At 41.6% G+C, this 25,607-nt stretch overlaps 1 protein-coding gene across 3 annotated transcripts; it reads left to right on the forward strand.

The window, feature by feature from the left end:
* Window positions 1-959: 959 nt before the first annotated feature.
* On the forward strand, window positions 960-24,941 carry pik3r4 (phosphoinositide-3-kinase, regulatory subunit 4). Of its 3 annotated transcripts, none has more exons than XM_088929651.1 (20): window positions 960-1,266; window positions 2,564-3,326; window positions 3,578-3,711; window positions 4,337-4,919; window positions 5,152-5,286; window positions 7,084-7,305; window positions 7,911-8,084; window positions 9,813-9,958; window positions 10,563-10,766; window positions 11,051-11,252; window positions 13,708-13,796; window positions 14,631-14,847; window positions 18,128-18,293; window positions 19,717-19,881; window positions 21,413-21,624; window positions 21,889-22,020; window positions 22,582-22,682; window positions 23,300-23,388; window positions 23,823-23,943; window positions 24,549-24,941. In XM_088929651.1, the coding sequence occupies exons 2-20, from the start codon at window positions 2,609-2,611 to the stop codon at window positions 24,717-24,719; spliced, it is 3,981 nt and encodes a 1,326-aa protein (XP_088785777.1). In that variant the 5' UTR covers window positions 960-1,266; window positions 2,564-2,608; the 3' UTR covers window positions 24,720-24,941. The 3 variants fall into 3 exon arrangements, with proteins under 3 accessions (XP_088785777.1, XP_088785776.1, XP_088785778.1); XM_088929650.1 differs by having other exon boundaries at window positions 1,260-1,506; XM_088929652.1 differs by lacking the exon at window positions 960-1,266 and adding an exon at window positions 2,132-2,362.
* The last annotated feature ends 666 nt before the right edge of the window (window positions 24,942-25,607 follow it).

The raw sequence follows: 25,607 nt of genomic DNA on the forward strand, positions 1-25,607 counted from the left end.
ATAAATCTAATCGGAAAGTTTACTAGTTAACTTGATATACACCTTAAGTACTTTTAAGTCATACACCACGAAACGGTCATATACATTTAAAGTCACTTAGGTTAAAGCTACTACGAAAATTGAATTTGAAAACCTTTCTATGCTTAAACGCAAAGACCTGTTTTTGTTGAAGCGAGGTTTTCTATGTACTGTCACATACTGTACTTTTTTCTTCCGCTAGAGGGTTGTTTCCTCCTAGTGGTGCTGATATATTAATACATCTCCTTGTTTGCAGCCACATCGGCGCTAAACTGCATCCAACAGAGCAACACTTGAACCTCAGCTTGAAAACAAGACCAGTTACTGGGAGAGATCGAAGATGACCGGCATTATGTGTTCTTTCCTTTCTCGTTCCGAATACAGAACTAGAAGGGTCAAGCTTTCTGTTAAACAGCTCCTCTAGCGATCTTAAAATAAGAAAGTCAGAACTTTAGCTGTGCATTTTTTTTTTTTTGGGGGGGGGGGGTTTATAATGTTTTAGCAGGAAGCATGAGTAATACTGAAGAGTTGCTTTCATTTTAAACATGATTAAATTTGACGCATAACAAACTGCGTGACATAGTGGAAGAAGTTGCATATAATAAAATGTACTAAGTAAATAAACGTATGATAAAGATGTATATTTCAAGATACAGTTTGCTATAGACATTGCTACAGCTATAAACTGTAATTTTCAATGGAAGAGTAAAAGTCCATTCATCTCAGGAGAGAAGAGCAGTAGAAAAAGATTGGGATAGATTAGTTACATGACATTAACACACGTAACACTCAATGAACAACTGCAGCACAATTAAAAATTTCAGTGACAATAATTTTAATATATAAGTGCAATGTTGTATTTGTTGTACGAGAATTACAGTTTTTAGATAAGTTCACTACCATTTGGTACTGCTCATTGACCTTACAGAGCTGTCTATGGGAGATGTCCTAAGATGCAAAATGGCTGTATGTATAGAATATCCACGTTTTGGTTAGTTTATTGCAACTTTTTCCTGTTAGTGGCGAATTGAATACTGCATGTTATGGTATTTTCAGGATTAAGGTAATAATAATAGCCCTGTGTGTGATATTATACACTCATAATGATTTATGGGTTTTAGGTCCTCCCATAAGCCAGACGTCTGCACTGCATCCCTCGAAGAACGCAGAACCGTGCAAACCTGCGGGAGTCTGACATCAATCAAGTGAGGTCATCACTTAACCCGGAAACAATACCTCTTGCCGGAAGTACGTAGGGTTTAGGGTTTGTTGTTGTTGTGATGCTAGCACTGTACTGTACAGTAACAAGGAAGGATGTGCTTGCGCTGATGCAGGATTCCGGGATAAATAGGAATTGTGTCTTTATAGCTCTAATATGTTTATGTCGTCGTCTGTGTTACGGAAAGAACAAGATTAAGTTTCATGAGAAATAATGAACGCCGCATAGTTTTTTTCAGTGAAATACTACTTCATCGTTTCGCTAACAGGGTAGGAAATGCGATCCTTACTCCTGCTTGTCTGGTGTTTCATTTACTTATTGCTTGCTTGAAACCTTTGGTTGGTTTGTCGGCGTCGTTTCTATATCATCTTGTAAAACTAAGGACATCAACGTGCTTTGTTCTCTTCGAATCTGCTACATTGTCTTTGCAAAGCCTGGGCGACGTCTGAGTCTTTTTTCGACAGTCCTTTCCTTCTTCTAAAAGTTAGCCTAGAGCATAGAATTATATATATTATTGAATTATAGATGTAGATAATAGGTTAGTTATTACGAAAAAAATTCGCCCCCTTATCACGTTATTACGAGAACCGTATGTGAGGGCTCTACGGCCGTTGTTTCCTTTTTTTTTATCTTTTCAGCATGGAATAAAGCTCTAACTTATTCCTTTGCAGCCTACGCATGCTGGCGCAGCTGCCTACTTGATGTAGGTTTTGTCCGACAACTGTGCTATCGCGTGATCACATTAAGTACGCGAGAATTACTATCTCGTAATTACAAGATCACTTTCTCGTAATTACGAGATAAGGGCAAGGAGTTTTCTTCCGTGGTCGCAGCATTTCGGTTCCGTAAGTTATGGAATAATTATAGATTATAAGTTTACTATATGATGCGTTACAGTATATACAGTATAAGCAGACCGATTTTAAAAGCACATGTTGTGTATTCAATTCGGTGTCTGCTGCCCAATATGCTTACAGTTAATTATGTTTTTTGTAACCGCAGCCATCATTATACATAAAGTTATTACATTCAAGTGTAGACGGCCTCTTTAATCTTTATTAACGCTTTAGATCATTAATAACGCACTAATGAATCAGCACTAAAACATGGGATACGAACGAGAAGGTGATTTTTTTTACAGTATTACAAACCCAAACTAAAGGCAAGTTATTTCAGACAAACTAGAACACAGTGATGTTCCAGTTAGTAAGTACTGTAACCTTTAATGCTCCCGTTTTGTGGTTAGTGATGTTTAGATGTATTTAAAATGCGGATCGTGAAGGAAACAAAAACACTGACTCTTATTTGTCACACTGTTTCTCTCAGGAATAGTTCTGACTAGACTGCACGGGGTTGAACAGAGGGAGCATCATGGGGAACCAGCTTGCTGGGATCGCGCCATCGCAGATTCTCAGTGTTGACAGCTACTTTTCAGACATCCATGACTTTGAATACGATAAAAGCCTTGGGAGCACCAGGTTCTTCAAGGTTGCGAGGGCGAAACACAGGGAGGGCTTGGTAGTGGTTAAGGTCTTCGCTATTCAGGACCCTTCCTTGCCTCTGACAAGCTACAAACAGGAGCTGGAGGAGCTCAAGATCCGCCTGCACTCATCGCAGAACTGCCTCCCGTTTCAAAAGGCAACTCTCACGGAGAAGGCGGCCATGCTCTTTCGGCAGTACGTCCGGGACAACCTGTACGACCGGATCAGTACCAGGCCCTTCCTGAACAACATTGAGAAGAAGTGGATCGCCTTCCAGATCCTGAACGCGGTTGACCAAGCTCACAAGTCTGGGGTCCGCCACGGAGACATCAAGACGGAGAACGTCATGGTGACGAGCTGGAACTGGGTCCTGCTCACCGACTTTGCCAGTTTCAAGCCCACCTACCTGCCTGAGGACAACCCCGCTGATTTCAATTACTTTTTCGACACGTCCAGAAGAAGGACGTGCTATATCGCGCCAGAGCGCTTCGTAGACGGCAGTATGTTTGCTACGGAGAGCGACCAAACCACCCCTCTGGTAGACCTCACCAGTAACAGTCAGAGAACGCGAGGAGAACTCAAACAGCCCATGGACATTTTCTCTGCAGGTAGTCACTGTTTGTATCTAATTGTGTCAGGACCTGTCTCTCAGTAGCTTCGGCTGTTGGCTAATGTTAATTGTCACCCAGGTTAGAAATGGATTGGCAGTGTATCCCAGGTCCATCCGTGTCAGGTTACTCAGAATGCAAGGCAAAGATGGTTATTACTTTCTAGAGAATTAAGAACGAAACTTGCAAATTGAATGGCTGTTTCTACAGGTCAAATGCATGACTCTAAAAAATGTTTTTGTGTTATTCAGGTTGTGTTATAGCAGAGCTTTTCACAGAAGGAGTACCCTTGTTTGACCTCTCCCAGTTGCTGGCTTACAGAAAGGGACATTTTCAGACAGAACAAGTACTTATGAAAATTGAGGATCGGAGTATCAGGGATCTGGTAAGGTTCTTAATTGGAACGTTGTCCACGAATGTCATTTTTGTAAAGAAAAAAAGTTTTTTTGGGGGGGGGGGGGGATTCTGAATTAGGCACCTTTCTAATCCCTCCGATCAATGTTGTACATCATTGACTCATTAACCGTGCACGGGCACCAGATGTCCAAACCTGTGGCTCCTCTTGCATAGGAACCTCTTGTGGTTCCTCTTGTATACGTTTCACTATGGCAACAGTGCATCATCCATAGAGTAAAACTAACCTGTTTCCCACCATTCATGACAAAATGCTCACATTTTTTAAACAAAATGTTGCATTCTTTGTTTTAAGTTTTTGAATCAGATTTACTAGTGAGGTATTAAGTAATAGTTATCAGCGTTCTACAAAGAAATGTCAGTAACGGGTCAGAGATAACAGTAGGTTTTTCTGGCTAATGAGAAACTAGTGTTTCTTGTATATTTTGAAATATACCTAAGATTTTCTAGCACTGGGGGTGGTGAAAGCATGATTCAGTTTCTCATTAAAGCCAGAATCTGCCCAGTGACCAGCAGGTTCTTTGCTATGTATTTGGCTGCAGTCACGGTCAGGGTGCGTCCGCGGTTGTAATAAGTCTGTTTCTTCTGGTGTGCAGGTGGCTCAGATGGTCCAGCGCGAGCCGGATCAGCGCTTGACAGCAGAGGAGTACTTGAAACAGCAGAGGGGCCACGCCTTCCCTGACATCTTCTACACCTTTCTGCAGCCTTACATGGCCCAGTTTGCGAAAGAGACCTTTCAGTCTGCAGACGAGCGCATCCTCGTGATCCGCAAGGACCTGGAGAACATCATCCACAACCTCTGCGGGGGCGACCAGGCGGAGAAGTCCGAGGGGGACACCAAAGAGCACGGTTTGGTTATCCTGGTGTCCGTCATCACCTCTTGCTTGCAGACCCTCCGCTACTGCGACTCCAAGCTTGCGGCTCTGGAGCTCATCCTGCACCTGGCTGAGAGGCTCTGCGTGGCAATCGTGCTGGATCGCATCACCCCTTATCTGCTGCACTTCTGCAATGACCCGGTGCCCCGGGTGAGGGCAGAGGCCGTGAGAACTCTCACCAAAGTGCTCGCGCTTGTCAAGGAGGTGCCCCGCAATGACATCAACATCTACCCAGAATACATCTTGCCTGGGATTGCCCATCTAGCCCAGGATGAAGCCACCATAGTTAGACTTGCCTATGCAGGTGAGTGTGTATCCTTTTCAGACATTTTCTTGGAGTCAAAATGTTCTGCGTTGTCTCGGCATAGTAAGAGTGAGCTTTGTTTTGGTGGGATTTTATGAGCAGCATGGTGCGTGTATTTTGTATTCTAGTTTCCAGACCTAGTCAAGTTGAGGAATTCTGGGTAATGGTCAGGTGGCTCTGCAGCTAGTTGATTGTTCTTTAAATGCATTTGTATTGTCTTATTTTTAACCAGAGAACATAGCACTTCTGGCTGAGACCGCCCTTCGCTTTCTGGAGCTGGTCCAGGAGAATAACCTGAATGTGGAACATGATTTAAATGGAGAAGATGCTGAAGAAGCTCTGCATCCCAATGAAAACTATGACTCTGGTAAACTGCACTGAATGTTGCTACTCGGGCATTTTGACATAAGTATATTTAAACTGAACTTGTGCTAATTCATTTGGTGCTGCTCATATTTGACTCAAACCTTTTCATTTTGTATGTTATGTGGATGTTATTGGCATAGTATTAACTCGGATGTCAGAGGCCTGGCCATTGACACCACTGCTGGCTGGTGTGACTGGAATGAAACTGTGTTTGCCGTTTCACAGGCTCGGTGCGAGTGCTGTTTAGATCCAGCAAAGTTTAGAACTGGGGGCCATTTGCAGTTTTGGTTTAGTTTTGGATTCTTAAGGGATGGAGCTGGCGTTTACATGGATCAAATTAAAATTTAATTGAAATGCTTGAAATGTTTTTCAGGGGGCCTATATAATGAAATAATATCATCTCAATGTAGAATGTGATTAGCTGGTGTCATTTTCTAAGGTTTAGATGGGAAAGGGTGGCATACTCCATTCTCTAGAACATTGAGAAATAAGGAGGTGGAATGTAGGTTCTGGTACAGCCCATTTAAGTACAGCTGAGTGAAACAGTGGCTTTCCAAAAGCTTAGTTAACTAAGTTCACCAGAAATGATCCTTACAGGTCAATCGCAGTTTCTAATTCAGGTTACTGTATGTCAGAACACTATCCTTTTAGTTTTGTACGATTTTTTAGTAGTGTGAGAAAAAAGTCACTTTCTGCAGTCTTGCTTTAATTCACTCCTGGCCTTGTTTCCATTGATTCTATGGAAAAACCTCTCATACAGTAACTTTGTGACACTGGAGGAAAAACTGATGAAGCACATCCGGAAGCTCATCTGACAGGCTCACTTGCTTATCGCCTGATGTTCTCCAGTTGCAGCGATCATTTCCTTGAAATTCCTTAATTCTAGATGTCACTATGAGCCATTCCCTCAGAATGATCTCACCCTCAGGTGATAGTCAATTCACTCAACACTCCACCTTCATATGCATCAGCCTCCTGGAAAAAATCCTGTTCAAAACCACTAGGTGTCAGTAGGGTAAAAATATATGATTTGATTTTACTGTAATTACAGTACAGTCTACACTGAGTTTTCTGCTGCTCTTATGGGGAACTTGAAACAAATCTGTTAACAAAGAAATACATAAAATATATTGTGTAAGCACAATATTTTGATTTAGTAACAGTTCTCAGATGGAGATGTAGCTCAAAAATAATTTTAGACATGGAAGAATGAAACACTTTCAGGCAGGATAAGTTAAGGATTCACATGTTTAGTGTAGTTCAATTAATAAGAACCCAGGTGACGCCTCTTCGGGGAATTTCCTCAGGGATGAGCAAACATCAGTACAGAGCTGACAATTTTTCTGTTTGCTCATGTTTTTCCCATATCATCATCTTAATGAAGAGCAATTCATGTAGAAGAACAAGCTCTGGGTTTGTCCGATTTATAATTTCCCCTTAATTGAACTGGTAAGGCAATTTGTCACTTCTTGTTAGCAGGACTGCTGGCATGTCATGCCTGTCCCGCCCCACCCGGGCTGGTTCTGCACTGTGCTGCAGCTGCGGGTCTCCAGTACGTGAAGTACTTTGGGATCCCTGGGGATGAAATGCCCAATGCAGACGTAGTTAATTATACAGGCTAATAACACATCCTATACGTACAGTATATGTTTAGTTAAAAGGAACACGTCACCAATGGTCTGCCACTCGTTGGTCCGCGGGCCTCGGGGATGCCTGTAATCGGACTGGCTGTGTATCCAGAGAAGACCCTGCTGCCGCCTCGCTGTGCTCACGTCCCCCTGTCCCCCATGCTGCGCAGAGCTGCAGGCCCTGCACGAGATGGTGCAGCAGAAGGTGGTGACGCTGCTCAGCGACCCCGAGAACATCGTGAAGCAGACGCTCATGGAGAACGGCATCACCCGCCTCTGCGTCTTCTTCGGCCGGCAGAAGGCCAACGACGTGCTCCTCTCCCATATGATCACCTTTCTCAACGACAAGAATGACTGGCACCTCCGGGGGGCCTTTTTCGACAGCATCGTGGGTGAGTGTCCGGGTGGCATGTGGCTATCTGCTCTGCACGGGGGGTGATCAGAGTCTGACGCCCCAGGTGCACCGTCCAGCCTTGTGTGTAGTCATCAATTTTTAAACCATTGCTTGATGAGCTTTGCAACCACAGGCAGAGTTTTTAAATCTTTGAAATGGTGGCAATGTCCAGTTTTCAAGGAAAAAATGCTATTCATAGAAAAGCTGTTAAGGTGTAAAAAAAACAAACCAGCAAAAAGCGAACAATCGCAGTGCACATTTCTGCATGCTTATGTATTTTAAAAGGACTGGATATTAGATAGATCTAATATCTTGATACTGTAGCTTGATAATAGTTACAGTATCGATGTTACAAAGTTCATTGCTTTGTGGAAATGTTAAAAGAAACAACCCTCCTCAGGAGCTGAGCAGCGACCGAAGGTACTCTCGCTGCTGTAGCTCCTCTGGTTTGATATCCAGTGTGACTATTCTTAGGGTCCTGTGGGTTGGTAATTTAAACAATTCAACTTAATTAGTTGTAGCATTTTAAATTGAGTGAAAATAGTGGGAAGCTGAGAGCGAGGCTGGACGCGTGCCTGAACGCCGTGTGTGTACCCCGTGCAGGGGTCGCGGCGTACGTGGGCTGGCAGAGCTCCTCCATCCTGAAGCCCCTCCTGCAGCAGGGCCTGAGCGACGCCGAGGAGTTCGTCATCTACAAGGCTCTCCACGCCCTCACCTGCATGTGTCAGCTGGGGCTGCTGCAGAAGCCCCACATCGACGAGTTTGTCGGGGATATCGGTGAGGCCCTCGGCGCGGTTGAACGTTGTTTAGCTTTTTTGGGGGGGGGTTTAGATTTTCACTTTACCCATTAATTCCGCTGTGCCAGAGGTATATGTCTCAGCATTGTCGTCCAACATTCTTCAACGGTCCGGTGTAGTTTATCTCATTCGGCACTAAGTGCTAATAATAGGACCGTTCTGTATGAAATCAGCCTGAATTTGACATTGCCATCTCGCATTTTCCTGAAATTCAGTGTGCATATTTGTCCTGTAAAGGAAGAATTTCTGGTCAAGTTAAGCTTAAATATCTCAAATAGACTGTAAGATGAGATCGGTTTTATTATGGTCATTTTTGAACACTTTTGTCTGCTCATGTTTCCTTGAAGATGGCACGAACTCAATCGTGGTGTTGTTTTAAAGCTCTTTACAATAGTTCCATTAGTCTTTAATATTTATTAGGAATTGACTAATATTAAGCTTTCATATTTTAAAAATATTTAATATATCATAAACACTCTCTTGGTGTCTTTGTTTTTTAGGCTCTAATGTGTGAGCACAGAAAACAGGAGTGGAACATCCAGTAGCCTAAGAATTATGACAATTTAAACGAAATGGGAGAAAGTTATCGGAAGAAATGCAACATATAAGAATGTGATTTAATTGCCTATCCATTACCTAAAATTAAAATGTATCTTTGTTTAGGAAGGATGCTATTTAACAGACACTGTTCCACTGTGCCAATGAAAACCTCGTTCAGCATCCCAACGGAAAGAGGAGTAAATTTTAGAAAAAGCACTGCAGTCTATCACCATGTTTAAAGGATTATTTTGCTTAAGTGCAAAATGGTGACTTGATTTGCAGTGAAATTACCCTTTCTAAAAGTAGCAAATATTTCAGTAAATACTTTCTCAAATTAATCGCTAGTCATGACCAGTGTCTGCAGTATTGATTTGTCTGCCAGTGCCCATTGGTTGTTTTAGTTCTCCTCGGTCTTATGCAGGTCCAGAGTGCTTAGAAATACCCCTTGCAGGTGGGAGACTCTGTCTGTGCTCACATTACACTCTCCAAGATAGCATTTTGGAAGAGCACAGCAAACAGTAGCAGCTAGACAGTAACGGGAGGAGAGAGTGTTTACTCCAGTGGTTACTGAAATTTAGGTCTTGGCTTAGCTTGACATTGTGGTGTTTGTGTGATACAAACACACAGTGTGTGGCTGCCTCTTGCTCCAGTAGTGACACCTTCTCTTGGTCTACAGTCAGCAATCATTTAAAAGCTGATGTATTTTCCTGGAAATGTCTTTAAAATATGTTTAAATTGCAAAATAACAGACATCTCTGGACCTGCACTTTCCATCAGAAAAATGCAGATGGAGTCTTTTTCCTTGACATCATTCTGTTAATTTAATCATTTCTGTACCTGGATGCAGTTCCCTTTGCATCCCACAAGAAACTGCCAGACCTTGTTTTTGAAGTAGAGTGCACTCTTTCTCATCCAGCACTCTTTTTCCATTCTGAATGCATAGTATTTCCTGAGTGCTCCAGCTTTCTGCACAAGACAGATGCAGGCGCATGTGGTGAATCTTGGGAAAGTTTTAGATGGTTATGCTGAAATCAGCCTCATATCATTATTTCTCATTGTCCTTTTGAGAATGTGAGACTGTGATGGTTTTTAGTGTTTTTAAATTAATTTCTACCTTTATTATGTTTGCTACATCTGCTATTTCATATGTTATTTGTCATTCCTTCAGCTCCCTTTCTCTGCCATCCTAACCTCTGGATCCGGTATGGGGCAGTTGGGTTTATGACTGTTGTGGCTCAGCACCTCAACATCGCAGATGTTTACTGCAAGTTGATGCCTCATTTAAATCCCTTTATTACCCAGCCAATCATACAGGTAAGGCTGTGCACCCTTCTGTTAACTGTGACATCCACAAAACGGTGCTGCGCCGGACAGAATCTGCAGTTTGGCTGTTCCGAAATTGTAAATGCATTTAGTTAGTCAGTGTTAAAGCTACTGACAGTCTTCCTTCCTCAGGAGAGGGTACTTAAAACAATTGTGAAGTCTGTTGTTTTTTTCCCTGTGAAATAAACAGCTCCTCACTCTGAAACTATGTGTTTATTGACTGAATTAGCTGTATGAAAAAAAATGGTTTTCATTTTATGCAGTGCCTCTATACTGTGAAATTCTGTTAATGTTTAAAGTGTTCATTTGGAAAAAAGCATGCATATGTAGGTGCAACGACATACAGGTATCAATAAAGAAACCATGCATGATAATTCCTTAAGGCTCTTATTATATCTTATACAGTGACTGCTATGTACAGTTGTATGCAGCAATGGAAACATGCTTGTTCACACTGTTAACCTAATACCTCATCACTTTTAACCTTCTTTAGAAGTGGAATGTAGGCATCCCCTTGGGTTCTTGCCCATGTTATACAACAAGCATTGGTTTAAAAAACAGTGTATATAATCAAACCTGTTTCCACGATTCACAGATTGACAAGGAAATAGTCCTCCTCAGTGTTCTGAAGGAACCTGTGAGCCGTTCCATATTCGACTATGCGTTGAGGTCGAAAGATATCGGCAGCTTGTTCAGGCACCTGCATCTCCGCCAGAAGAAACGCATTGGTTCCATTCCTGAGTGCCCTGGGCCTGAGGACCCAGCTGTAGGGCAGATTCTGAAGAAACTGCTCTCACAGGTCAGGGCAGGTGATGTTTTCTTCAGACAGACAATAAGTTTTAAACTTCCTAGGACAAAACAACATTGCAGTAAGCATTTGTGTGAAGCATTAAGAACTGTTGGCTTTACTTTAAACATGTATTTCAGCAGAGGAACTGAGATTAATGCAGCAACAATCTTGAGTCCTTGAAATATACTTTGTTACAATGGTCAATAGACGTTGCATATAATATAACCAACTTTAAAATGACAGAAAACGCTATCACTGTACGATCCTGCTGTATGTGCTGTGCTTATATTTAGGGAATGACTGAATCTGAGGAAGATAAGCTGTTGGCTCTGAAAGACTTCATGCTAAAATCAAACAAGGCCAAGGCTAACATTATGGACCAGAGCCACCTGAATGACAGTGCCCAGAGTGGAGTGATTGACCTGGGCATGTTGGGAATCACTGGCCGACACGTTGATCTCATCAAACCCAAACAAGAAGCAGAGGAAAAAAGAGGTGGGCCGACTCCTTTGTGGCACTGGCTAAATAATACACATCAGTGTTGTTGTCTCAAGGCTTGAGAGAGAAACATCTCGGAAATATGTGCAGGGTAGTCTTCTTTAAAGAAAGACAACTGAGCTTGATTGCAAATATTTAGACCACCTCAGATGCTTAGTTTTTACAAGCACATATTATCTTGTGAGAACTCTTACTTTTTAAAGTGCATTGTTTTGGATAAGCCAGCTCTGAAATCATTTCTATGTTGTTATTCTGGCGGGATATGGAGAGCTCATCCATATACAGTGTTTTTATAGCAGGAGTCTGTGCATCACAGCAGCAGTATTGGCTTTCAGAAGGTGGGAAAAAAGACTTAGAGATGTTTAACGATAGGTAGTAGGTTTAAGTCACCAACTGATTTTTTTTTCCTGTTATGTCACCATGAAGTGTACGGCTACGTTTGTTTTTTTGTTAAGAAATTAATTAAAAAATAGATGTGTAGACATTTTAGAAAAATGACAAGTACATGTGTTTGTGGAGTATTATTCTCACACAGTATACTTCAGACTTTTTTATGAAGTATGTCTCCTTTAAATGGGTTATGTGCAGGTTGACAGGCACTTTATTCTGGGAGATATTAGTGACATTTGTGATTTGTTTCTTAAGATAAAGCAATATAAATACATAAGTAATTCTCTAGTTGAAAATGTAATTTAAATGGTGCTACTGAAAAGGTTTGTGACGTATCTATTCATAATGAAACGGGCAGTGGTGTTTTTTTAAGTGGGAGTGTTGCTCTGGTATGCTTGTAATATGTTTAATCGTGATCATTCAGTGTGATTCCACATACTGAATGACCAGAACTTCTTTCACAGAGCCATTCCATCTGAACGTGACATCTGTGGACCAAATGGAGCATCTGTAAATACAAAGCATGGAAACATGTTTTGAAACAGCTTTTAACAAATGTGCAAAAGACTCCAGACGTATTTATTTTAAGACCTAATTGCTGCTGTATGTCCCTAAGTGGTGTTGCCATCGTATTCGTGCAGCCTTCTGGATGGAGTAAGAGTGATTAAGAGGAGAGGAGCTGCAGTGGATAGCTTAAGACCATTTGTTTTCCTCCACTCCCTTCTGCCACACTGTCTGTCCACGGAAACGTACTGCAAACGGAGTCAGGAAATCCACAACAAGGCAAGACCAGGATAGTAACTCTCAGCTGGGCTTGGTCTCTGCTAAACAGAGGGAACAAAATAAAACATTGTTCATGTTCTGCTTTCCGAACATAGGTGCTTCTAATGTACATTGTAATACTCTACTAAAGTGATTTGTCCAGTGGTATTTATCCAATCGTAGGGATCCTTTGAATGTCAGGGGTTGGACTGGGGGTGTTATACTGTGTTCCTGTTTCTTTTTGAAAATTTAAAACAGGGAAAAAAAACAATTTGTCCATATGTAACAATATTTGTTGGACACACTTGAGAACTGCTTTGTCTTACAGCACAGATAAAGCTGCAAGACAATTATTCTTGTGGTTCCCGGAAGATTTTGAGATGACTGGATTCTTAAAGATTCTTAATTGATACTGAAACATATATCTGAGAAATGTTTTCTGCCTCATGCACACCATTTGTATTGTTTGGTTTGCATTAAGCATTGAGGTCATTTGTATTCACAGGGATTAGGGAGGAAATACAGTCTGTGGCAGATGGATTTATTTCTTTATAATCTTTTTCCCTGTAAGTGTCAGTAAAAACTTAAATTACCTTTCCTAAATATGAGTTGATCATTTGAAAACATTATTCTAAGCTATTCAAGCTTACTGAAAGAGGCACATATGCTTTTGATCTTTTTGTGTGACATGGGGGATTAAGTGGTAAAATTTCACTGTGAGTTGACAGTGTTGACAGTGGATATTAAAATTCTTTCATAGTATCTCAATCCCTTGTAGTTTGGTAAATAATAGTATAGTTCAGTAACAGTCGGTCATCCTTGTGAAAATGATTATTCAGTGTTGGATGAATAATACATGAATGAAATGTACGTTGTTGTACATTTACAACACTTTTGTGTTTCTTTACAACACTTTGGCTTTTGATTGTATTGTGGTGGAAATGTGCTATGGTGATGTATGGTATCTGTGGATTGAGGCATCTTTTTTTTAGGTTTTTGTGTGTGGGATTTGACGACAAAGCAAACTAATGGTACTGGAATTCCTGTGCTCTTCAGTGAAGAATCATTCATGGTTTTGAAGTGCCTTTGTTAGGACATGCTGGCTTGATCGTGTTGGGTGCTCCAAGTAAGGCAATGTATTTTTAGATCAGAAACGCGGAGGAAGATTGGCTCTGGTCAGGGACTTGGTTGCAGACATCCATTTGCTCACCATGTCCCATCTGCTCATTCTCAGTGGAAGGTGTGTAGTTTATAAATGTAATTAGTTGAATAACTCCAATCTTTCCTTCCCCTTTTATAGCAAGAAAACAAACAAAGCAAGACTCCAACATGAACGAAGAGTGGAAAAGCATGTTTGGTTCCTTGGAGCCTTCAAACGCAACGCAGACGGTACCTAAACTTCTCTTTCCACCTGGCGAGCCTGAGGGAACTCAGCCTGGAAAACCCCTGCGAGCCGAGTCTTCCCCGCTTGTTAACATCCATGTCACATCTTTGCCGCAGGTTGACAGGAAACCCTGGAGCCCATTCCTTTTCTTATTACTTCATACACTTCATGGATAAGACCAGCTTCTCCTTGTCTCATTTGATTTGAATACATTCATCAACTGATTGTAGTTAACCCAAGGTCTGTCACTGTACAGTGAACAGATCAGTACTGGTTTTAAAAGAACTTGGCTGCACTGCCCCAGTATATTCTGTGCATATATCCAAGCATGAAGGTGTCTCACACTGAGGTACCAGACAGCTGTATTCCATGTGGACTGTCTGCGCAGGTCGACAGCAAGCAGATCCTAACCGTTCTTACCCTTTTGATCTACTGTTAAGTAACTGTTGTGTATGTATTAAGTATGACTTTACTGCTCACATACTTAATTTATCTAACGTTGTTAATTCTCTGCTCATTTTCTTTCCTCGGTCTCCATTTTCATCAAGTAATAGCACAGATCGGTTCATAGACTGGAAAGTGTTTGGAGCTGCACGTTTAGCTTTGAAGTGCTCCACCGAGGCCAGACAGCCCAGTCTCTCATCGGACATGTCTGTTGGTGACGAAATCGCCTCAGCCAGGGCAGGGCCAAGCTGTGACTCAGCCAGGGCCCTGACGTGTTGCTGGTGGTGGCCGGGAACGCGGCACAGTGTGAACCCTACTGGGGAAGGAGACCCCTCCCACTGCCCTCGCGCTTCGAGCCGCGCCGCGCCGCTGATGCCCCTCCCTGTGTGCGGCAGGTGCCCGACGGAGCAGGGCCTCAGCCCCGGAAGACCGCCTCGTCCCCGGCGGTGGTGCAGCCCGCCAGCGGCTCCTCGGCCTACCAGAGGAGGATCACCACCTGCAAGACCGAGCTGCAGCAGCTGGTGCAGCAGAAGAGGGAGCAGTGCAGCGCGGAGCGGATGACCCAGCAGATGATGGAGAGTGCAGAGTGGGAGACCAGGCCCCCCCCTCCAGGTACCCCCGGGGTTTCACAGGCCCGCCGGGTCAGCGGACCTCGGGCACGCCTTTAGGTCAGAGTGCAGTGCTTGACGCGGTTAATTCATTGTAGTAGCTTCGGTCTGGGAAGCGTACTCCCCTTTGTGAGGGAGCTGGGTTGGCAGAAGAACAAGAAACGCCGGCGTTCCGTATCGTCCTCCCACACCTCTTGTGCCTTTTAAGAAGTGGGCGGTTTCTGTAGCCAAATTTACAGTTCTGGAGCTGGCGCAGTTTCGAGTCTGGCTCTCGCGGGGACGTGAGGCGGCCTGTTCCCTGGAGTTCTTTTCACTCAGGACGAAAGTGTCATTTTAGACGCGGCTGTGCTGCAGCCAGCCTGGGGAAATCCGTGAAGCAGCCATTTTTTTACTCCATATGTTTTGTGTTTTGATTGAAAAAACTGCTGGACGGGCTGTCCAATTATTAGATTATTCAGCTTCAGTGTGTCCTGTTGTATAATTTACAGACCTCATTGCTGGAAGACTTCTGACAGGCAGGATGATTTAGTTCAGGATAGGCATACCTTTCTTTCATGTGATTTTCCAAAAATCCTAAACATTTTACAACGCATACAAAAACAAAATTCAAAATTGATTTTAATATCCCCACAATGAGTGCCAAAAGTAACAAAAATTTAAACAACTATGGAAAGAAAAATGAAACTGCTAAAATATGCTTGCAGTTTCATGAAGTCGAGACTTATTATTAAGATTAAAAGGATAAATCACTTTTAAATACAACACTCATTACAACTGAGTTAAAATATGTTTCAGTTTACTAAATTTGGCCTTTACTGTGTATGTGAAATAATGTGATTATTGTCTTGTCCTAAACAACAGAGCATTATAATGTTTACTATATTAAATATTAAATTATATTATTTAAATTATATGCAAAAAAAGTAAATTAATATTAATAATATGCTGTGTATGTTACCAGAACAAGTGGCTTTTTTATAGTGGATAGATGGATAGATCGTTGGATGCCATCAACATTTTATTTAATAAAAAGCAGATAGGTTCACCCGTAAAAAAAGAATTAGCAATTTGAACGCATACAGTTTGTTTTCATATAGGTCTGTCAGTATGGAGAAAATGAAAGTGTGAGAAAACGTGAAACAAGCCTGATTGCGTTGAAATTGTATTACGATTCAGTTAAGCGCTGCAAAAAATCACACAATTAAATGTTTTTTTTGTTGTTGATATATTTCTGTGTATGATAACAGAAATGGTTATCTGTAGCATGTGCCGATAACGAGTCATGTCAGCATAAGCATTTTGGCAGGGAGGGGCGAATCTATTTGCATTTACAAATATATGGAGAGAGAAGACTGTTCCCTATATCGCATTTTGGGAAGGTATCACATCGGTCTGTTCTTGGGCATTAGGAATTCAAATATCGCTGTTTTTCTACTGCCTGGCTGTGAAGTGCAGATACGTTAGAGCCTCCTTGTAAAAAAAAACCTGGCATCAACCGTAGTTTATAGCTTCAGGCCTGAGCCTCAGGCGTTCAGCTCTTGAAAGACTCTGGCTCAGACTATCAGCACTGAGTGCTGTAAGGCCTATTCAAATAGACTCCCACAGGAAGGGACTAAAACAGGTTATATAGGATCCTGGTGCATTTATTTTTATGGATCTCATTAACGGATTATCGCTAGAGAGGAGCAGTCCCCCAGCCTGTCTGCCAACTTCATTGGAAGTAGCTCATCCATATACTACCAGATTAATATTGTCCAGAAGACCTACCCTGAAATCCATCCTGTATGCTCAAATAATTCATAGTTCTTTCATACCTTATCTTATGTGCATTACACTAGCCTTCCTGGTATGAGCCTTAGCACTCCTCCAAGCTATAAATCTGTCAGGAAGTATCCTTGCAGATTTTCTTTCCCAGTGTTTTAGTGAACTTCAGTTGACCCTTGGTCACCTAGTTCCTACACGGACAACAGACATTTTGGATGTTTCGCATGTGCCAAAACGAGCAGGACCCTAACTAAGCTGCACGGTCAGTGCCCACTAGTCAACTAGGATAGAACAGGCCCTAAAACATAGGGCCACGTGAAACTTGTTCTTTTCACCAAACTGTCCAAAAGTGTTTTTCTTTTTTAATAAAATGACTAAAAATGTGATATTCTGCACATACTAATCTTAACGAATCTGCAAATGCTATTATCTTAGTATTAAATATCGGATGGAGTGGTATGGATACTACATTGTAGACATTATATTGAATTTAAAAATGCAGGCTGTATTTTTAAAACGCTGTTTATTTTGATGCTCATTTATTGCGTTTTTAATATATCTAGAGTACTCTATAAACACAGTTGATTAATTGCCTCGGTACAAGAACCAATTCTATTTATGTGGTTTTGTTTCAGTAAGTAATGAAAACAGTTGTGAACCCTGCCTGAACAGAAACCTGGAATAGATTAGCCTTTGGCAGTAAACGTGGAAATATAATCTTATGTCCTGAAATAAATGATTGTTTTAAAAAGTGAACTATGGTGAAGCCATATTGAAGCCACATATTTACGGTTATAATGATAAATCAGTAGTGAGTAAGCACTGATGCAGGCAGAGGCTGTGCTGCTCCACTAGGATGTGACCAGCGGTCCTGGGATATTGGCTGGGGCGTGGTCAGGCCGGCGGTCCCCGTTTTCCATTGTTTTTCACTTTGAATGAAACGTCCCAGATCTACAGTAAGAAGCCCTGCCAGCAGCAAAAAAACAAACAAAAAAGTACTGCTGTTGAAGAGAAACACGGTGAGGTGGATAAAGTGACTAAATTTGAGTCTTCAAGTTCCACAAGGTGCACGTGGAAGGTCTAGAGACGGACAAGAACCCAGACGCTTTCTTGGAAAGACAGACTACGAAAAGGGATGGTCACGGAGAGAAAAAAGCGCTGCACCGAATGTATTTGCTGAGTTCAATAGCACAGAGCCCCACAACCTAGTGCAGTGTTGTGAGCGCAGGTTCGGGAATTAAACACGTGCTTAGAAGAATTTAAAGTAAGAATGGTCTGGCTGTGATGCTTTCGTTAGGAAAGATTCTGTGTGTGTGAGAGACATTAAACATCTTCAGTTCATGCAGCTGCAGAAACTCCAAACATCTGGACTGCTCAGATCTTCCTGGGGGGGGTCACAGTGTAATCAGTAAACGAGACCGTACTCATTTTAGAGCAGCCGTAAGGGTGCTTTTCTCATGCTCCGTTTTCCCCCACCGTCCTAGACCCTTTGCACAATAAGGGACGTTCATTTCTTACAGGGTGGCATCCCAAGGGCCTCCTGGTGGCTCACCTGCACGAACACAAATCGGCAGTCAGTCGCATCCGGGTTTCCGACGAGCACTCCATGTTTGCAACGTGCTCCAATGATGGAACAGTGAAAATCTGGGACAGCCAGAAAATGGAAGGAAAGACCACAACTACCAGGTAATTAGCAACTGAGATCACCCGTCGGTCCTCTGGTGAGCAGTGTGTGAGGGTTTCGACGTGTGCCAAGATGACTTTGTGCGTCTGTTTTCATGGCCTGGATCTGAACCCGGGAGGAGTTGCGGACTGTCCGAGTCTCCTTGTTTGTCAAGCCGCTGGAAAGATTAGTCAGTCTAAATGTCTCACCAAGTGCAGTGCTCTGAGAAAAAAAAAAAGATTTCTTAACCTTGCCTTAGCATGCTGTATATTTTGTTTGATTGGCTGCCGTTTTAATGTTTGTTGCAATCAGTTCCCGTAGAATACATAGCATCCTCTTCAGTTGATTCATAAATGTTTATAAACAATGAAAACGCTTATTAGGACTCCAGTTCCAAATGTTTGCGTGATCTCACAAGTAAAATATGTAAACAGCTCAACTGTAGCCTTTGAGAACAGATTTTGATTGAATAATATTTACAAGTGCAAGGATTATCATAATGATTTTTTCAGCTTCTTACTTAAGAAGATGCACCATCTGTAATCTGGTTTGACCTTTTCCTCAACCTATTACTGTAACATACAATCTCACAGATGCTCTGCCGATTCTCATTCTGTGATTTGAACAAGTAGCAACCAAGCTGGTTTATGTAAAACTGTGTTCTTATCTTACTGATACTACAACCTCATCAAGCCAGAAAGTCCGTTTAGCTTCCTACACCCACTGTTCTCCCACTAAATAGCTGCTTATTTTCAGTTTTAAATATTCTTGTCCTCAATTTTCACCTGGGCTCTTGATTTAATCCTTCCTTTTTAGCCCTTAGTGCTTAGATTGACATTACAAATGGCCTCCAGGAAAGTCAAGTCAAAGAGCAGCTCTCGTAAACTTGTTAGGGCATGTCGTGCTTTTAAATCCAGGAGTCAACTGGATATTTTTGCACTCTCCTGGGTATCCTTTTTATAAAATTCTGGCTGCGTTTCAACTACCGTCTCACAAGTGGCACAGTTTAAGCATGGCTGCCCTTTACTTACCTTCTGTATATTCAAGTGTTGAGTTAACTGCTTATTTTGGCTGATTATGCTGTTTTTTGCCGACTTAAATGAGTCAACATAAACATCACTTTTAATAGGTACAATTTTCAGAATCACGCACCTAATGTTTTTAGCATCAGCAGAAAAGCATTCCGTGTTTATCTATCATTATCACTACTTTGATTTACCACGTATCCACCCAATTCCGAATGTGTCCTGAATCGTTTTGTCTTTTTGCCTGTCCACACGGTATGTGCATCTCCTCTTCGTGCTGGATGTGTCAACGTGACAGATTACCTTTCCATATTTGGAGAATTCATCTTTCGTGACTGCACTGTCCGGGTCCTCTGATCGGCTTGTTGGGTTATATTTATTGTTTCTGCGATGCGTTCCAAACACTCTTGTTTTATTGCAGGTCGGTGCTGACTTACTCGCGCATTGGCGGACATGTGAAAACGCTCACGTTCTGTCAAGGTTCACATCTATTAGCTGTCGCCTCGGATAATGGATCTATCCAGCTCCTGGCAATTGAAGCAAACAAGCCTCCCAAATCTCCCAAAGTTCATCCGTTTCAAACCAGGTAGTCACATTTATCATAGTTCACTGGCCAGTTCATTGGTATGTTTTTGTATTGGCGGTTTCTGTTTCTCTTCAAAGGGATAGGAATATTACATTGTCCTACTGTTTTCCCTCAGTGTTCTGTGGTGAATGTACAAGACATTATTTCAGTAAATCATTGTAGCATGTGTTGATTCCACAGAAGTCTCTGTCTTTGTGTACCCAGACAAACACAAAAAGAAGTACTACAGTATCTTTGAGTAGGCATGTTTTAAAATTGCTTTTAAATCTCAAGAATTGAAGCTGGTATGGCCTATTCACATTCTTTTCTTTCATGTCTAAGAGCGTAAATACCACTATCAACTGATTAAGACGTTTTTTATCAACCCGATGCAATCAGTGTGGGGCTGCACTAGTATTGAGAAAGTAATATGAGCAAGAATTAACTTAAACATCAAGAAATTAGTCTTGGCTTTCTTACAGTCTTTGATGGAAAGAAATTTTTTGGGGAGTGTGGTTAATTGTTTTTTAAAAACCTTGATTTTGTGACAGTGATGAATGCATGTTTCAACAAGATGTTTAATTGTATTGCAGTGAGAAGTTCACCAGATGTTTTTCAATGAGAACATTTTTATGTACGAAATAGCAGCCTGACCAAAGTTTACAGATATGTTTGATATGAAACACCTTTACCAGAAATATACATGGCAGCGTACGGCTCTGACCATGCCTGCGTTTAGAAATATAATAATAATATTTTGGATATCGATTCAATGTTTTTGTGTAATTTTGATTAATTAACCATTCATGGCTCTCCATGGTAAACTTGAGTGACTTTGTTGCATAAGCACTAAACCCGCTCATCTGTGAGAGTTGAATGGGAACAGAAGATGAGGTGGCTTAACCCACGTACAGTATCAGTAAGCTCCATTTATCAAGAGAATAGAGTAGTCATCAGCATGTTACAGAGTGGACTAAGTTACCTCACATGAACATGTCAACAATGGAGCCAAGTCGTCTTTAGTGATTGATCAAGGCTTTGTGTCGGACCGCACTGATGGATGTCAGAGGGTGCGACTCACAGCTGCAGCATGATACACCAACTGTCCTGACTGTACAACGGGCAGTGACAGCTTCCAGCAGGACGACACACCTCCTCCGCGCTGCTCAAGTAGCAGCAGGTTTTCTTCCAACATGTGGCTTTTACGACTCGGGACCCAGTGAAGAGGCGCGTGCTTATCCAGGCTCTGAGAAGAATAGGACTGATTCCCACACAACATCTGCAGCCTATTACAAAACGTGTTACAGCTTCTACTGATGATGTGGCTACGCATGCTAGCCAATAGCGGATGATCATTGTGAATCAGCATAACAAATTTAACTACTGTAATTTGTCTGTCCAATAAATAATAATGTGCTATCGCTACGCATTTTAATGATAACTTTTAGGATTTGTTTGCCGTTGTAAATGATTTTTCGCTTGATGCTCAGTCCATAAACACGTGCAAACAGAGATCAAAGAGTTTAAGGAAGCGTTCCCATTTTTGCGTCAGGTTCTTGGACCAGAAGGACGACGGCTGTGTGGTCGATATGCATCACTTCAATGCGGGGGCGCAGTCCGTGCTGGCCTACGCCACTGTGAATGGCTCTCTGGTTGGGTGGGACCTCAGGTCATCCACCAACGCATGGACTCTGAAGCATGACCTCAGACTGGGCCTCATCACGTCTTTTGCAGTGGACATACATCAGTGTTGGCTATGTGTTGGTAAGGGCGTTTAAAAGATATTGCAAATGGCTACTGAAATCTCTCAATATTGTGTTAAAGAAATACTGCATAATGCTAAAGTATCACATTTATGCACATCAAAATATTGATTGTATAACTATTCACTCTCTTTGCTATGATAAAGCTAAATTGGTTCAGGTCCACAAAATTACGCATGAATGGCGATAACAGTGTTTTTCATGTTTGTGAGCAACATTTGTTACATGTGTTTCTGACGTCAGAACGCCGGTATGTCTGTCGCAGGCACAAGCAACGGTACAATGGCTTGCTGGGACATGAGATTTCAGCTTCCGATCTCCAATCACTCGCACCCTGCCAGGGCTCGGATCAGGAGGCTCCTTATGCATCCTCTCTACCAGTCGTCCGTTATAGCAGGTAAGAGACACCTCAAAGCCCTTCTGCAGCTCTTACAGAACGGAGAATGATATATATATGAGAAACACGCTGCAGTGTTGTCAATTTAATCTTTTGGGTTCTTTAAGAAGGTTGTCTTCAAATTCACTTTTGCTATAGAAAAGTAATTAGTGTCAGTGAATGATGCATGGTTAATTGGGCTTATGTTTAAAAAAAACTCAGTTTTGACCCAGTCCCTCATAACCAGGTATTGTGGGACACTAAAAACATTTATACATTTTATCCTATCCTAATATGTAAAAACGCAGCTGATTTAAATAGCGTCAGAAACGCAAACTGCTTTGTAAGTGACATGTGAAATCCTACATCCTACCACAAAGCCTCAGTGTGATTAAACTGCTCTGTTTTGGTAAAACCCTCTACCAGAAATAAAAAGGAATATGACCGGTTTTGTTCTTACTTTTGTTTGTGGTCTTTGGCTTCTTTTGCAGTATTATGGTTGTAGTGAAAGTATTACTTATTTTTCATTTTAATTTTAATTAAAATCGCGCAGTTTCTGGTAATAAAAACTGTTTTTTCAAGCTGTCCAGGGAAACAATGAGGTCTCCATGTGGGACATGGAAACGGGAGATCGGAAATTTACCTTGTGGGCTAGTTCGACCCCTCCTCTGTCTGAAATGCAGGTTTGTACGTCTTGGTCAGTTATGCAAATTACATATTTTCATGTATATTGTGGTACTAAATTATGGACAATTCTGCATTACCCATGTCTTCAGCTGTAGACAAGGGTAGTATATGACTATTATAACTATAATAGTTCTAGTTCCATAGTCTCATACATGGCTAAGTAAATGCTAATGTGCACAGATTTAACTGAATGATCTTTTGCGTAGGCGACCGTCACATCTGGCAGATGTTACAGGGTTCATCTTTAAACTGCACGTGTTTAGATTACAGCTGAGTGATGCCTGTTACCTACAGTTTACAGTCAGGGCAGGAAGCTGTGGAGTTGCTAGCAATGTCTTGTTTGTCTTCTGCGTCTGTACAGTGTATAATAAAAAATGTACCTTTTCTCTTAGAGCGATTGTTTGTCCTAATTTGGCCAGAGTAAACTTACTCCCACAAGTAAGCTAGGGGCAGCTTAGAGCCAATTTAAACAGAACTTGTGTATGATTTCACTCACCAATGTCACTGGAGCATCTCCTGATCTAGATTGGTTTTATTTCTTTATAATAAATCCATAGTAAAGTATACTGATTACATTTGCATTTCCTGTTGTGTTTTTCCCGCTTGCTTCCAGCCATCTCCCCACAGTGTCCATGGGATATACTGCAGCCCCGCGGATGGGAACCCTTTGCTCTTGACTGCTGGATCGGATATGAGGATACGGTAACACTGCGCATTACACCACAGCTCCTCCCTGTCAGATATTTGCTACAGTCTTAACTAAAAGCAGCATGCAAAATAGGGAAAAAAAGATGTAGTTGAGAAGAGAGATTAATGTGGAATGGAAGCAGAGAATAGCGAAAGCTATTTGCATGTATTTCAAATGCTTTGGGGCACCTTAATTCAGTGTTCCTCAGACCCTGCATTTCAATCGGTTATTGACTACAGAATTTTATTATTTGCCACTTAAGGGTTTAAAAGGCCCTTCAGTACTTTTTCTTCCCTGGTAGATCGGGACGTGTGACTTTTCCCTCAGTTGTGTACGATACACGGTCCCAGGAAGGGATTCATTTGCACAAACGGCTAGGTATAAAAAAAGTCGGTGTTAATCAAATCCTTGAGTGTCGTCTCCCCGGTAATCGCTCATTTCCATACAGGTTTTGGGACCTTGCTTACCCAGAGAGGTCCTATATTGTTGCTGGGGGAGCCAATGACTCCCTTCACTGCCCCTCTGTCTTCTACAGTCGCAAGATTATCGAAGGGACAGAAGTTGTACAGGTGGGATAATTCATTTTCTTCTGTTATCAGCCTTCAGAGAGAGCCTTTTGATTTGTTTAAAGTTTAATTGTCAGAATATTTTAAAGAGCTTTCAGTGTGCAAAGTAATCAGCTATTTCAGCGTACAGATTTTCAAGGACAGATATTTCAAGAATGAATTTCCACTTTTTCTAGCATGATGAAGTGATTGTTTATTTGAGTTGTATGCAAACATTTTATCTCTGTTATTATCTGTTTTATTTGAGTTGTATGGAAACATTTTATCTCTGTTATTATCTGTTTTATTTGAGTTGTATGGAAACATTTTATCTCTGATATTATTGTTTTTTATATCATAGCTCCCAGCTACTTAATTCAGAGGTGTACTTATATCTGGTTGTCTAAAGAAGTAGTAATCACATGAATGGGTGCAATACAAAGTTCAAATGTTATTGTTAAGACTTATTGTTACTGAACAAGAAGAAGGAGTAAGCTGTCAAACCAATCTGCTTTACACGTAGGAGGGTGCTTGGCTCATCCAACACTGAAGACACACTCAAATCTGTGTGACATGTTTAAGACTGTGTTCTAGGGGCTTATCCGCCTTGCTTCTTATGATCTCCTCAGGAAATCCACAGCAAGCAGAAGAGTGGATCCACAGAAGATGTGCCTCGTCGTGGACCAGAGTCTCTGCCCATGGGCCACCATGATATCATCACTGACATCGCCACTTTCCAAACCACGCAGGGCTTTATAGTGACGTCTTCCAGAGATGGCATTGTTAAAGTGTGGAAATAAGAGCAGGGTCCCTCCCGGAGACGCAGTCAGTCATGTTGTACTGTACATAGCAGTGTATTTAAAGACAGTTAATCAGAGAGAGGCTATTACCACTGATATTGTAGAATATGTATTAAAAATGCAGCAGCATTGCCTAAACAGATTCGCTCCTTCAGGAGAATGTAAAAGAACGATGCCAACAAGATCTGTATAGTAAACTGAATAAATGTGTTTCAACTTCAAGTTGTTTAGCACTCCAGCTCTGTGACAAGGCTTTTGTCTTTCATTTCGAAAGTCAGGTGGCAAAAAGCCCCAGGTGACATCTCAGAAAACTTGTACTGAGCTGCATCAGTTTGATAGAAAAACTTTACATATGTTTCCTTGTGTTAATACACATGGTCCCTTCAGATTGCGATCAGGATCCTTATATGACTGGAACAGCAATGTTCTTGCATGATAATGGCAATCTCATTGTCTCTGATTTGCTTTTCGTTTTTCCATGTAAGTCATCAATTAGTATTGCAGGTATCTTTTCTGTTTGAATGTTGTCCAGAACCTGAAACTGTAACTCTTCCACATGTATTAATGCACTAATGTAATTTAAAAATCAAAAGTAAATTAAGTGATTTTTGTACAACATCAAAACTAATACAAAACATGCCATACATCTGTTTTCTAACCATTTAGTCCAGTACAGGGTCCCAGGGGAGCTGGAGACTATCCTAGCAAGCAACGGGCACAATGCACCACAGTGCTGCCCCTACAAAACAATACATTTAGCACTGTTGAAACATTTGTTGTAAGCACGTTTCAAAAGGTTTGCAGCTTCTACTTAGTAACTTCATCTTACGGATGCACCCCAGCCCTGTGAACAGTGTTGTGAATTTTTGCTGGCTGCCTGATTTGATT

The sequence above is a fragment of the Atractosteus spatula genome, chromosome 12 (genome assembly GCF_055471065.1).
Source record: "Atractosteus spatula isolate fAtrSpa1 chromosome 12, fAtrSpa1.hap1, whole genome shotgun sequence".
In the NCBI taxonomy this organism is placed as follows: Eukaryota; Metazoa; Chordata; class Actinopteri; order Semionotiformes; family Lepisosteidae; genus Atractosteus; species Atractosteus spatula.